At 42.7% G+C, this 15,001-nt stretch overlaps 1 protein-coding gene across 1 annotated transcript in view; it reads right to left on the bottom strand.

Moving 5' to 3' along the window:
- Nucleotides 1–15,001, bottom strand: part of LOC138973104 (uncharacterized) — a 62,283-nt gene that overhangs the window by 26,070 nt on the left and 21,212 nt on the right. The window contains exons 14-24 of the mRNA XM_070345765.1: nt 14,788–14,937; nt 13,208–13,489; nt 11,642–11,794; nt 11,137–11,254; nt 9,992–10,250; nt 8,867–9,029; nt 7,519–7,674; nt 6,369–6,565; nt 3,853–4,051; nt 1,914–2,117; nt 178–470 (exon numbers count right to left, since the gene is read on the bottom strand). Of these exons, the coding sequence (XP_070201866.1) occupies nt 178–470; nt 1,914–2,117; nt 3,853–4,051; nt 6,369–6,565; nt 7,519–7,674; nt 8,867–9,029; nt 9,992–10,250; nt 11,137–11,254; nt 11,642–11,794; nt 13,208–13,489; nt 14,788–14,937 (2,174 nt within the window). The remainder of the gene's footprint in view (nt 1–177; nt 471–1,913; nt 2,118–3,852; nt 4,052–6,368; nt 6,566–7,518; nt 7,675–8,866; nt 9,030–9,991; nt 10,251–11,136; nt 11,255–11,641; nt 11,795–13,207; nt 13,490–14,787; nt 14,938–15,001) is intronic.

The following is a 15,001-nucleotide window of genomic DNA, read 5'->3' on the forward strand; positions in this document are numbered from 1 at the left end:
CTTATACCCCCCCCCCCCCCCCTTCTTACCTTACTCCATCACATTTCCACCTCCCTCCAACCTCCTCCACCCACCAATCCACTCCACCCCAACCACTCCACCCACCAATCCACTCCACCACCACCACTCCACCCACCAATCCACTCCACCCCAACCACAACACTTTTCGCAACCAACCTTTGCAGAATGGTGCGGAGTTTGTGAGCACATCCGTCCTGAGCTTCCAGGATCATCTCGGGCATGATTCGGTCCAGCATCAACCTGGGGTCCAGGTAAGGCATCCTGCGCATGGCGTCCTGGCTGATCTTGGTGATGAGGTGATGCTGGAAGTACTTGTTGACCACGCTGTGCTCCCGGGCCTTCATCTGGCTGAACAGCTCGGCGTTGGCCTGGGACTGGTAGCTGGGGTCCAGGAGGTCCGTCAAGGAGAACTGCTTGGCCGGGAAGAGGGAGGAGGCCTTCATGTTCATCTGGAAGGAACAAGAAAGGTATGCCTTGTTATCTCATAGGAATGTATCTATTTTTAGAATGTAAGGAGGGCCCGGTAGCTCAGTTGGTAGAGCACTGGACTTGTGATCCTAAGGTCGCAGGTTCGAATCCGGGCCGGGACGGGCACGGGTCAATTTTATGTGCAGACTCACAGACGTCGGTAGTCATGTTCCACCCCCGTGTCACTACTGTGGCACGTAAAAGTCCTTGGTCATTCTACCATAAGTGCAATGGCTGATTACATCTAAACACGCACCTGGGTATCGCGACTCCGTTGCTGCTAGATTTCCACTGGGAGGAAGAGACCCGAATTTCCCAGCGATGGGACAATAAAGTAATGAAAATAAATATCTGACTGCAACCCTCTTGTCTGTACTGTTCTTTTGTGTGTGTAACATTATGCCATGTTCGTTATTTATTTGATTAAATTGACTGGAATTCTCATATCCAGGTTTACAGAGCGTCAAGGACTTTCAGTCACGCCTCAGGCATCAATCTTTCTTTGTTTAAATACCACGTTTTATTGAGTTTCTTGTAAGGAGTCGAACATTGCACCTAGTTTTCCAAATTAATTGTTATAAGTTTTGAGTATCATCTAGAGGGCAGAGATGTACGATGACATGTCCTGTTATCTGACAGGTTGAGGGATTGAGGAAGTGTTGATGCATGTCCATCGAGAAGCCAGAGATGCACGATAGCAATATTTGTCATCTGAGAGGTTGAGGAAGCCTTGATGACCATCCGGTGTAAGATGCTAGATTTCATTTCCTGTCATCTGAGAGGTTGAGGAAGCCTTGATGATCATCCGGTGTAAGATGCTAGATTTCATTTCCTGTCATCTGAGAGGTTGAGGAAGCCTTGATGATCATCCGGTGTAAGATGCTAGATTTCATTTCCTGTCATCTGAGAGGTTGAGGAAGCCTTGATGACCATCCGGTGTAAGATGCTAGATTTCATTTCCTGTCATCTGAGAGGTTGAGGAAGCCTTGATGATCATCCGGTGTAAGATGCTAGATTTCATTTCCTGTCATCCGAGAGGTTGAGAAAGCCTTGATGATCATCCAATGTAAGATGCTAGATTTCATTTCCTGTCATCTGACATATTTAAAGGATTGCATTCCTTCTCATCCACCCTACGTACGAGGTATCTGGGAAAACCTCCGCGAAGAGGGGTTTTGCGGCCAGCGCAGCAAAGACAAAGAGGGAAATGTGTCTCGGGCTAGCGCAGCAGCAAGCACTATGTCTCTATACTGTATCGAACAAGTTGAGGGATTTCAAGAGGAAGCTTCGAAGCCTTGATGTTCATCTCGAAGGCAGAGATGATAAGTTTCACTTCTTCTTAGATAGAGACTGTACCTTTAAAATAATAACTAACCGAGCTCTTGTGCCAATGGTCTCCAATGACCACAAGAGGTCCTGCCTACCTGCCAAGGCTGAGAGTCGTAACCAGGGAGGGGGGTCCTGGTGAGGGTGATGAAAGACTCGTGAAACTGTCCCTCCCTCCACGCCTGCAGGAGACCCTGGACGGAGGCACCCCGGATGAGTCCTGGCGAGCTGCTGTTGAGGGTAGCGATGAAGGCCCACTGGGAGCTGGATGTCAGCAGATGGATGGCGTGGCCCATGCGTTTCTGTGGAGAAAAGATCGGGAGTGAAAAGTTGGTTGTGATGGTTTTGGTTGATTTAGTCCTCTAAAAGTGGAGGTTCAAGTCTAGTTCTGCTTGTAAAAGTCCAAAACGGATACACTGCTAACGTTCTAAAATTCAGAATTAAAAACAAGAATTGTAGGCAATTGGAACTTTTATCGATTGACAAAACAAAACGTTACATTCACGGTATGTCCCTCTGTCTGTCTGTCTGTCTGCCTGTCTGTCTGCATGTCTGTCTGTCTGTCTGTCTCTGTCTCTCTGTCTCTCTCTCTCTCTCTCTCTGTCTCTCTCTCTCTCTCTCTCTCTCTCTCTCTCTCTCTCTCTATTTTATGAATAACCACATATGTATGCTCTTCATGCCTCATCTTCATCATCATCATCATCCTCATCATCATCATCATCATCGTCATCTTTATCATCACGTGCTGAAGTTTTCTGACCTTTTGTTGGTAAACTTTTTAATTTTTAATTTTTAATTTTTCAATCTTATCATTGTGTGTCTGTGCGTCCCAAGGACAGATTGTAAGAAAAGACGTAGCCTTAAATCTTAATCCTTGTTAAATAAAGTTCAATTCAATTCAATTCAATTCAATTCTCTCTCTCTTTTTATATTTAGTCAAGTTTTGACTAAATATTTTAACATCGAGGGGGAATCGAAACGAGGGTCGTGGTGTATGTGCGTGTGTGCGTGTGTGTGTGTGTGTGTGTAGAGCGATTCAGACTAAACTACTGGACCGATCTTTATGAAATTTGACATGAGAGTTCCTGGGTATGAAATCCCCGAACGTTTTTTTCATTTTTTTGATAAATGTCTTTGATGACGTCATATCCGGCTTTTCGTGAAAGTTGAGGCGGCACTGTCACGCCCTCATTTTTCAACCAAATTGGTTCAAATTTTGGTCAAGTAATCTTCGACGAAGCCCGGACTTCGGTATTGCATTTCAGCGTGGTGGCTTAACAATTAATTAATGACTTTGGTCATTAAAAATCGGAAAATTGTAAAAAAAAATAAAAATTTATAAAACGATCCAAATTTACGTTTATCTTATTCTCCATCATTTGCTGATTCCAAAAACATATAAATATGTTATATTCGGATTAAAAACAAGCTCTGAAAATTAAATATATAAAAATTATTATCAAAATTAAATTGTCCAAATCAATTTAAAAACACTTTCATCTTATTCCTTGTCGGTTCCTGATTCCAAAAACATATAGATATGATATGTTTGGATTAAAAACACGCTCAGAAAGTTAAAACAAAGACAGGTACAGAAAAGCGTGCTATCCTTCTTAGCGCAACTACTACCCCGCTCTTCTTGTCAATTTCACTGCCTTTGCCATGAGCGGTGGCCTGACGATGCTACGAGTAAAATGGCATTGCGTTCAGTTTCATTCTGTGAGTTCGACAGCTACTTGACTAAATATTGTATTTTCGCCTTACGCGACTTGTTTGTTTCTTCTCTCTCAAGCAGTTATTCTATTTTCCTCACAAAATGTAATGAAGGCCTGTCAGTCTGTAAGTCTTTCTGTCTGTCTGTCTGTCTGTCTGCCTGTCTGTCTCTCTGTCTTTGTCTCTGTCTGTCCGTCTGTCTGTCTGTCTCTCTGTCTGTCTGTCTCTCTGTCTGTCTCTCTCTCTCTCTCTCTCTCTCTCTCTCTCTCTCTCTCTCTCCCTCCCTCTTGCCTCCACTTTGTTATGTCACATTCTACTCCATACCTCAATCTTCTGTTTGACGGAGTCAAAAGTGATGTGCTGATACAGGTTTGGGAAGTCGCTGTAGGGGGGAGCCATGGGCAGAGGTTTGGCAGAGTTGCTGGCTATTTCCACGCCGCTCTCTTCGTCCGTTCCGAAGCACAGGAAGCCGAAGGCAGTCCACCAAGAGTCACACGCACCTTGCTTGGGAGAATTGCGGCTCCTGTGAGTAACAGAGAGGATGGATACTCAAGTATATTTCTTTGCATTCCAATGCACTTGAATGTACGTTGTCCCCAAAGTTCCGAACCAGGACCCGCTTAATACCCAAGCGACCAGTCCCTTCGAGGTTCCTGGATGGGAACAGCACGGAAATGCACCAGTGGGTTTACGCCATTCGTGGTCATACCATGTCAAGTCCCATCCTGCTTGCAGCGTGTTGAAATAAAATCCATGAATGTGTTAACCCGATCTGTCACAGTGTAGTGAGTGGCAAGAACATGAACAACAAAGCGTTCGATTGAGCCTAAGAGTGTGTTCATATACGCACGTGTGTATAAAGCTTCATTATTTGTCATATTATTTTGTTTTACTGAGTGGTCTTGAAGATAGATAGATAGATAGATAGATAATTTATTGCCAAGTGTACAATACATGAATGAACATAAAAAATACACGAGGAAAGCAGCTTGCTGTGTGATAAAAACAAAAATAAATAGCATTCATACATCACTGGCGCATAGCATCATACATACATGGGTAAGACAATTTGGTATCACAGTAACTAATACATACACTATACAGACATGGTGAGAACTATGAAACTCTAAGATACTTTACCGTGGGCAACAGCATATTTCAAAGACCAGGGCCGGACCAAGTTTGTTTGAGGGGGGGGGGGGGGGTTCCAACTGGAGGCAGGGGTCCAAAGTCCACATTTTTTTTTCTTCTGAGAGGTACATTGGATGGTCAGGGGGGGGGGGGGGTCCGGAACCCCAGGAACCCCCCCCCCCCCCCCCCCCCCCCGATCCGGCCCTGAAGACTGATGACCAAGACGGGGTTCTATGCTGCTTGTGAGCATTAGCGTTACCGCATGTCTCAAAGACTAATCACCAAGACGGGGTTCTATGCTGCTTGTATGCATTAGTGTTACCGCATGTCTCAAAGATGATCACCAAGACAGGGTTCTATGCTGCTTGTGAGCATTAGTGTTACCGCATGTCTCAAAGACTGATCACCAAGACGGGGTTCTATGCTGCTTGTGAGCATTAGTGTTACCGCATGTCTCAAAGACTGATCACCACGACGGGGTTCTATGCTGCTTGTGTGCATTAGTGTTACCGCATGTCTCAAAGACTGATCACCAAGACGGGGTTCTATGCTGCTTGTGTGCATTAGTGTTACCGCACGTCTCAAAGACTGATCACCAAGACGGGGTTCTAGACTGCTTGTGAGCATTAGTGTTACCGCATGTCTCAAAGACTGATCACCACGACGGGGTTCTATGCTGGTTTCTTGTGTGCATTAGTGTTACCGCATGTCTCAAAGACTGATCACGAAGACGAGGTTCTATGCTGGTTTCTTGTGTGCATTAGTGTTACCGCATGTCTCAAAGACTGATCGGGCGGGGATGTAGCTCAGTCGGTAGCGCGCTGGATGTGTATCCAGTTGGCAGCTGTCAGCGTGAGTTCGTCCCCACGTTCGGCGAGAGATTTATTTCTCAGAGTCAACGTTGTGTGCACACTCTTCTCGGTGTCCGAACACCCCCGTGTGTACACGCAAGCACAAGACCAAGTGCGCACGAAAAAGATCCTGTAACCCATGTCAGAGTTCGATGGGTTATAGAAACACGAAAATACCCAGCATGCTTCCTCCGAAAGCGCCGTATGGCTGCCTAAATGGCGGGGTAAAAACGGTCAAACACGTAAAAGCCGTGGGAGTTTCAGCCCATGAACGAACAAACAAACAAACAATGACTGATCATCAAAACGGGGTTTTAGGCTGCTTTCTTGTGTGCAGTAGTGTTATCGCATGTCATCATCTCTGCCCGCCTCTGCATGCAGCTGGTCTTGAGGGACGTATGGATTACTACACGCGTGCAAAGGATGTAACGAATTTCATTGGAGGAGATATATCACACACAATTTTAGCCAACCTGTCTTAGGTTTACAGGTAACATAGGTACTCTCCAATTTTACTCTGAAAAGTACATAACAGGACCTAAGATGTGGGGGAGCTACTGAGTTCCGGAAGCCACACCTACTCTAACCCCTGATTTCAACAGCATATAGGGGACAAGCCCCCACACCACCCCCCCCCCCCCCCCCCCTGATTCATGTCCACCCCACTCCACGTTGCCCCACAGACACCCCCCTCCGGGGGTTTGCCTATGCGTCTCCTATACCCCCCGCCCCCCATATCATACACTAGGATAAGTTGTCTTCACAGACTTTCTTCATGTGAACTACCAGTGACAGAATGACTTACACGAATCTAGACAAACTTTCTTCGGGTGAACTACCAGTGACGGAATAACTTACACGAATCTAGGCTTGCTGAAGTAGCGGATGTCAGCACGGATGCAGGGAGGCTGCTTGGGGCCAGGGGTGACATAGATCGCCCAGTGACCTTTGCCCATCAGGGGAGCGGCGATGGACTGTGTGGCTGCGTGCATGATGGGTTGGCCCGCTACTCTAATGTTGTAGCCCAGCAGCTTGCTGCTCCATGACCAGTCCATCTGTGTTCAAGGGACACAGCGTAAAACATGTTTTAAATGAAGGAAACGAAATCACCAAAGATGCTGGTTATCATTGTTTAAAGTCTCTTCAGCATTCTTGAGACCGTATCGCCAAAGAAGCAGTGCAGAAATACATGAAAGAAAGACTGAGAAAGAAGAAACGAAGGTTAAAGGAAGAAAGAAAAAGAAAAGAAAAGAAAGAACATCTCAAGAGAGAAAGACAGATAGAAAGATGACAAAAAGGCAGAAACATTGATCATAAAAAAATGACTATTCTGTAAAACGGACAAAATGATAAATGGATGTGAAAATCTAAGAAGGAAATTAAAGCCATACATATATGCTGAATGGTACTCTTCAAATATGACACGGACGGGACACAAATTACACCAATAAAGTCTCTAACAACCCTTAGTCATCATCATTTGAAGCCATCTGAATCATTACAACGTTTATAAAGGAAAACAAGTTTGTTTGGTTTTTTGACAAACGACACGGATCAACCAAACCAACACGTCTCTTCTTAATTGACTCTCTCTCAAAAGTGAAATCTTTGATGTCAAGAGCGAAACAAAATTCGAGAAGACATCATAATGCAAATAATGGCGTCACGTTAAAAATCTGCATTTTTTTCTATATTTCTTCTGCATGTTTCCCAAGGAACTGAACATTAATTCTGAGAACAAATTTTGCATCGGTGACTTCGTCATAATTATCAGCAGTAAAAAAAATTACCGGTAAGGTCAGCACTAGGTTCTGCGTGTGTCGGTATCGTATATCCTTAATGAGAGAAGTAAAATGTTCTTGTAATTCCTATTTCGATGTGTATTTTTTAATCATTGACAGCCAGGTTAGACGTGTCGAAGAATTTTCCATTTTAATGTATTTTAATTGACAATACAATATTGATATTTTTATTGTCACTGTTATAAAAGATATCCAGCGGTACTGACGTTCTGCACTTTGGCACCGTTGCTGACGAGGATGGGCTGCATGCTGAAGAAAACAGGGCGACGGTTGATAGGAAGCTGATTCAGCGACACGTTGTTGGGCATCACACGGCAAAACACACTGGGCTCAATTTCAAATTTCAGTACTGGCTCCTGGGACTGCAAAAAGTAAGAAGAATATAAGTAATCATCAACATCTGTATCTGCATCATCGTCGTTTTCCATTGACATCATCATCATCACTTCCACCTCGTTTTGTCATGATCATCAATATCACTAGATATTAACATCGAAAGTGCAAACTGCAGTCTGCCAGCTAAAGTCTGCGCATGCTCTCACTGTCTGTCTTGACTGCAGCTCCTGTCTTTTTTTTGCTCTCATTTATTTGCTTCCCATGTCTTGCAGTTTTATAGTCTTTGGCTTTTTTCTGTTATATGTGACCCTCCACCACGGAATGAGTCGCATGTCACCTTTGCATGATTTTCATATTTTTACATTTTCCTAAAGAGTTTTTTATGCTCTATCCAGTGGTGAAAACCGTTTTAGAAAAGAGCAAAAACTGTTTGAGTTATAAGCCTGTGACTAAGGTGACCCTCACACTGTTACCAGACACTCCCCGGACTTTTATTAAGCCTAGCGCAGAACCGCGCGAGGTGACATGCGACTCATTTCGTGGTGGAGGGTCACATATTTGGTCGTAGACTGAAAACAACTATGTGTTACACCCTTGTGTATGAATATATGCTTGATCAAATACCAGTTCTAGCTCGCCACCAGCGTCTATCTCTCTATCTCCACCTCGCTCTGTCTCTCTCTCTCTCTCTCTCTCTCTCGCTTTATCTGACTGTCTGTGAGTTAATGTGGAAGGTGTTTCTATAACCTGCCCTGTTATATAGTGCTATATGTTTTATGTAAAATCAATGTCTTGTTTGTACTATTGTTATGTACCACGCCTGAATTTCTCTATGAGATAATAAAGTATTCTTATTCTTATTCTTATTCTTATTCTTAATAGAATACAATGTACCATGTAAAATAGAACATAAACAATAGACTAGAGTCAATTGTCGTGCTACGGCCAATTCTTTCATTGTACTACTCTTCTTTTAAAAGCAAATCAACAAGCGGCTTCCAATAATCAACATAGTTCACCTCAGAACCTCACTACACCTCATCTCACCTTACCACATCTCATCTCACCTTACCACATCTCATCTCACTACAGTTTCTCCTCAAAATACCTCTACTCAACTCACCACACAACACCTCATCACGCCTAACCTTATCTCATCTCATCTCATCTCATCTCATCTCATCTTATCTTATCTCATCTCATCTTATCTTATCTTACATTGACAGGAGGAGAGATCTTGAGGGCCAGGTGGCTGTGCTTGAGGTCGAAGGTAGCGTTGATGGAGAAGGGAGACTTGTACTCCACCGTGCTGTAGAACTGACTCCCTGTCTGCAGGAGGTAGCCATCCACCGCCATCTTGCCCATCACAGCCATTGAAAACCTTTTCAATGGAAACAATGTCGGTATCTTCACCATCTGTTGAATTGAAATGCTTTGGTTTCGATGTCTTGCTTTACGTGCAAATGACCATAAGCAAACACAAAAAGATATCTCTCCAAGCAGAATTGACTCGTTAGTTGCTAGCTTTTGAAACATAGAACTGGAACAAAACCACCTCCCTCCCCCCCCCCCCCCCCCCCCCGCGCCTCAAACACTACATTAAACTGTCTTTCTTGTTTGCCGTTCATTGGTCCAGTCTGGTGTTTTTCATTACTAACTTTGTTTTTGTTTTTGATATTTTTTGTTTAGTGTGTTGTTGTTGTTGTTGTTGTTGTTGTTGTTGTTGATGTTGTTGTTGTTCAAGGTTTTGCATCATGAAAACATAGCTTGTTATAAACAATAATATCCAATCCATGAATTATATTTTCAATAAACCAGTTCTATTTACGATCTTTTTTGCCCTTTATCTTTATTATCTTTACTCCGCAGTTTTAGATTTTGTCTCAACAACAAAAAGATTGTGAGAAAAAAAAAATCTACAAGTAACATTTTCAATAACCAGTTCTACTCGAGTTACTTCCTTTCTTTCCTTTCCGTCAAATAAAATATCGTCCGTAAAGCCCCACTCCGCCTCACATGAGGTTTACAGAATGATAGCAAATTCTTTGGGTTTTTAACAATGTTTGTGTAATAAGCTGTCCATTTATTATTTAGATGTAAATAGTTAGCTAAGGTCTAGCGCCATAGCGTGGCTTCCTATTTGTCTGGATAGAAATCCGTCTGTCAACACAAAACTACTTTTTTGAAAAATGCTCGCTCTTTACGGAGGGCACCTAGGGTGTTCTCCGGCGGTAGGTGTTTAAACGAAAGGGTGTTTGTACTGAGCGTAAAAGCCTGACAGTGTCCGCGACCAGAAACTGGTGGTTTACGGGAGGGTGGAGTGTGGCTTTAACAGCAACTTACTGAGGGTTGATATAGAGTCCAGCCTTGATCATTCGCGGTGGCATGTATGCGCGAGTATCCTTGTACACACTCGTGTCTACCGCGGCGTTCAGGGAACCAACGGCCTTGGAGAAGTAGGTCACACCCATCTGCAGGCTGACAGGAAAGCCAGCTTCCGTGGGCAGCTCCGTGAAGAACTGGCTCATGATGCCTGAAGTCTTGTAGTTGAAGCCGAGCCCTCCTCTCAGAGTCGCTTCGGGGAAGTTGGCCTCCACGATATCTGTGTGGGTGAGGGGAGGGGGGGGGAGATGAAAAATGCCTTTAAAAAAAGGTTCTGTTTATGTTTCTTCAAAAAAACTACTTTTAAAAATGTTAACACCGTAACTTTTAACATTTAGAGTCCCATTCCCGTCACCCTCCCGGTCCAATTCTCACCCGCCCCAATCTTTGTTTTCCTTACTTTTTTTTTATAAAGCGTATTCACATTTCATGTCCCATATAGTCTCGTGTACTGGGGACAGAAAAAGCAAACTTGCATAGCATAGCATAGCATAGCATAGCAGATTCTTTAAATGTTTAATAGTTTGTTTTATAGATTAGTTGGTTGTATTTTTAACGTCTCTTCAACCGATCTGGGTATGCGGGATCGATGCAAGTTTGTTATCTTTTTCGCTGGTTTATGAAAATTGTGATGTTTGTCTTATAATTATAAGAAAATCTATTGATAATAACTCCATCCTCTCCTCTTCCCAGATGTAACTATAGATGTTGGAGAAATGCCCACCACAAAAACCAAGACAGGAAAGTACGATTTTTTTCGAGAAAATAATTGTCTACACCACAACCAATATATCTGCCTAGGTTTTAAACTGAGATATGAGATTCCTCCCACTTTGACATTATTTTACCAAGAGTCAACAGCCTTGCAACCAATTGCGCATAATGGGAATTATTGGCTGAATTAATTTCGCAATAGACACAGAAGTCAATCTGCAAAGGTAATTCGTAAAAAAAAAAGTGGACAGATGCTCTTTTCGGATAATGTATGAGATATATGTTGTTGAATATTTTTTTAATATTAAAAATTAGTTTTAAAATAACTTTGATGATCTCAACGATCATTTATTCACAAAGGAAGGTATGTATAACTTAGTATCAGTTCTTACTAAGGTTGACGATGTTCTGCAAGAAGGTGGTGAGCTCATAGGTGCGAACGTCGTTGTTGAACATCTGGATGTTGAAGAAGGCCTTGACCTTGGGCATTTCACGCGTCTTGATAGCCAGCTGCGAGAGAAAAAAAGAAACAGCTACCAACAGATCCAGTCCTTTACACATTGTTTTCTTCGATAAAGTCATCATGTCTGGTACTTCGAAAACTCGGAAGAACAAAACATCACGAGAAGAAGTGATTAAGGTTAGGGTTTGGAGAAAAATACTAATGAATAAAGACTTTAGGAAAACGTTTAGCACACACACACTCATACACATACTCATTCACACACACACACACACACACACACACACACACACACACACACACACACACACACACACACACACACACACACGCACCCACACACACACACACACACACACACACACACACACGCACGCACGCACACAGACACAGACACACACACACACACACACACACACACACAATGTTCAAACCTTTCTGAAAATGTCGTTGATCATTTCCTTGGCATCAGCCGCACGCTTGGTCCTCCTCAAAAGGTCGAAGACCGAGTTGCGCTCAGTGAAGAATCCTTTCGATCCGAACATCTTCTTGATCACTCTCTCCAAGCCGTTAGAAATAAACTGGACCTGTTTAAAAAAAATTAAAAAAAGCATGTGAAGAAAAAAATCGAAACAAAGATACACAGAGGTCTTAGTCACACTTGGCAGACCATTTAAGACTGAAGCTTGTTTCATACACACGGATTTTTAGATTCACAGGTTCAGAAATCGTTTGGTTGTTTTTATTCATGTGTGATTAATTAAGTCAGTATTGTTCTCTTTTCACATGTCACCTGAATTACCGTAATACCGTTATGCCAATAATAATGTGTCAGATTATGTGAATTCCCTCTTTCTTGTTACCTTAACCTGTATTTCCTTGCAGTCTAAATTTGTTAAACTGATTGTTTCGTGGATTGTATTTTTGAAGTACAATCTTCGTTTTCATAACTCGTAATTCCAGTATCAAGCATTGCCTCACATACCCAGAAAAAAAGGAAGATAATTAACGGAAAACTAATTATGCATCTGTAGTCGCAAAGCTGCACAATTTGATTCTTTTGTTCTGCTAGTTGTTGTACATAAGATTTCATTAGTTTCAACCGAAATGTAAATGTTATCTGTTCTGGATTTAGATCGAATTTATTTTTTAGGGCATTTCAGAAGAGACACACGTCATTTTAGGGGTTGAGCCAACTGTCACGTGAGCTACAATAATATCGGAACAACCAACCACAAACAGCACCAGTTTTTAACAAGTACACAATACGCGCTCATTTAAAGTCGAACAAATTCTTCCACCTTGTCCCCCTAGACAAGATTGTTAACTTTTTAAAGGAAATCGCGATTTTTATCAAGATCTGAAGTAACACATGTCAAAAGACATGAGCTGTTAAGAAGCCTCCACTTTTGTTCAATAATGGACGTAAGCAAAACTAGTTTTAAGCATGGAGACTGCCATGTAAACTGAGAAAGACAAAAACACTGGCATCAGTCCCGGATAACTTTCTTCTTCTTCTTCTGCGTTCGTGGGCTGAAACTCCCACGTACACTCGTGTTTTTGCACGAGTGGAATTTTACGTGTATGACCGTTTTTACCCCGTTAATAAGGCAGCCATACCCCGCTTTCGGAGGAAGCATGCTGGGTATTTTCGTGTTTCTATAACCCACCGAACTCTGACATGGATTACAGGATCTTTTCCGTGCGCACTTGGTCTTGTGCTTGCGTGTACACACGAAGGGGGATAAGCCACTAGCAGGTCTGCACATAAGTTGACCTGGGAGATCGGAAAAATCTCCACACTTAACCCACCAGGCGGCCGCGGACGGGATTCGCACCCTCGACCTTCCGATTAAGAGGCCGACGTCTTACCACCCCGCCACAGCGCCCGTCAGTCCCGGATAGCAATATAGGATGTAGGTACAATAAAAACAATAACCAAACATCCCACCCCTTATGCTTAACTCCCGCATGCATCACACACCTAATCTATACTTTACCTTCATAAATCCGTTGTTGGTGCCGAACAAGTTTACAATACTGGAAGCGTCAGCGACAGTCACCCCGCGCGGAGTGTTGATATAATTCAAAGTATTCAAGATGGAGGCTCCGGGAGCCAATCGCAGTTGAGCAAGGTTGAAATAGGAATCTTGCACTCCAGCGTCAGCCAATGGCGCGGCAAAAAGCATGGCGGATCTGAAGAGATGGGCTGCCTCTCTGTAGGGTTCGAAGGCAGTCACGTTGGCAATGTGTTGGAACATGGAGAACACATAGGTTGTCAGCTGCAAAACATCAATTGCGTGGATTTTAACTAAGATTTATGAATGTAAAATCCAAACCAGTATCAGATACGATCAGATTTTAAAAATCAAAAACTAATACTATTGCAGGGAAATAACCGCTGCATTTTCAACACGATGATTGCCTCCCCTGAAGACAAGGTTCTAAGTTTTAGTCTAATAAGTACACTTTCATGGGTGGGACCGAAACATGTCATGAATCCTGAAACCGAACCAAAACAAAACAAAACAAAACACACAAAAAGAGAAAGAAGCAAGTCGCGTAAGGCGAAATTACTACATTTAGTCAAGCTGTGGAACTCACAGAATGAAACTGAACGCACTGCATTTTTTTACAATGACCGTAGTCCGCCGCTCATGCAAAAGGCACTGAAATTCACGAGCCTGTTTAGCGCGGTAGTGGTTGCGCTGTGCTGCATAGCACGCTTTACTGCACCTCTCTTCGTGTTAACTTTCTGAGCGTGTTTTTAATCCAAACATATCATATCTATATGTTTTTGGAATCAGGAACCGACAAAGAATAAGATGGAATTGTTTTTAAATCGATTTCGGAAATTTAATTTTAATCATAATTTTTATAATTTTAATTTTCAGAGCTTGTTTTTTAATCTGAATATAACATATTTATATGTTTTTGGAATCAGAAAATGATGAAGAATAAGATGAACGTAATTTTGGATCGTTTTATAAAAACATAATTTTAATTACAATTTTCAGATTTTAATGACCAAAGTCATTAATTAATTTTTAAGCCTCCAAGCTGAAATGCAATACCAAAGTCCGGCCTTCGTCGAAAATTGCTTGGCCAAAATTTCAATCAATTTTATTGAAAAATGAGGGAGTGACAGTGCCGCCTCAACTTTTACATAAAGCCGGATATGACGTCATCAAAGACATTTATCCAAAAAATGAAAAAAACTGTCTGGGGATATCATGCCGAGAAATTCTAGTTTACTCTGAATCGCTCTACACACACACACACACACACACACACACACACCCAGACATACACACACACACACACACACACGCGCACACACACACACACACACACACACACACACACACACACACACAATTGTCATACACCACGACCCTCGAGCTCGTCTCGATTCCCCCTCTATGTTAAAACATTTAGTCAAAACTTGACTAAAGGTACGAATCCAGATTTCCGGCATATACCGGAAGAATCACACCAATGGACTGTCTTTGTTATGATTTTTCATTGATGTTTAAAACTTAATTCTTTCTGCAGTCAAGAGTTTATGCTTAAAGCCTACCTGTCTCTCCTTCTCGAAGCGGAGGCTCTGAGCCACCCGGATGAGAGTGTGTACGGGGGCTTGGAGACAGAGCATCGTGCGGAAGGCCTGGATTCGGACCGCTGTGGCGTCACTCGGGTTCTTCAGGATCATCTCCAACAGGTTCAACACCTACACAAGCAAGAATACAAGAATATGAAGCAGAGACATTTTCGTTTAAAGCTTCAGAGAGAGA

This window comes from Littorina saxatilis, linkage group LG8 (assembly GCF_037325665.1).
Source record: "Littorina saxatilis isolate snail1 linkage group LG8, US_GU_Lsax_2.0, whole genome shotgun sequence".
Lineage (NCBI taxonomy): Eukaryota > Metazoa > Mollusca > Gastropoda > Littorinimorpha > Littorinidae > Littorina > Littorina saxatilis.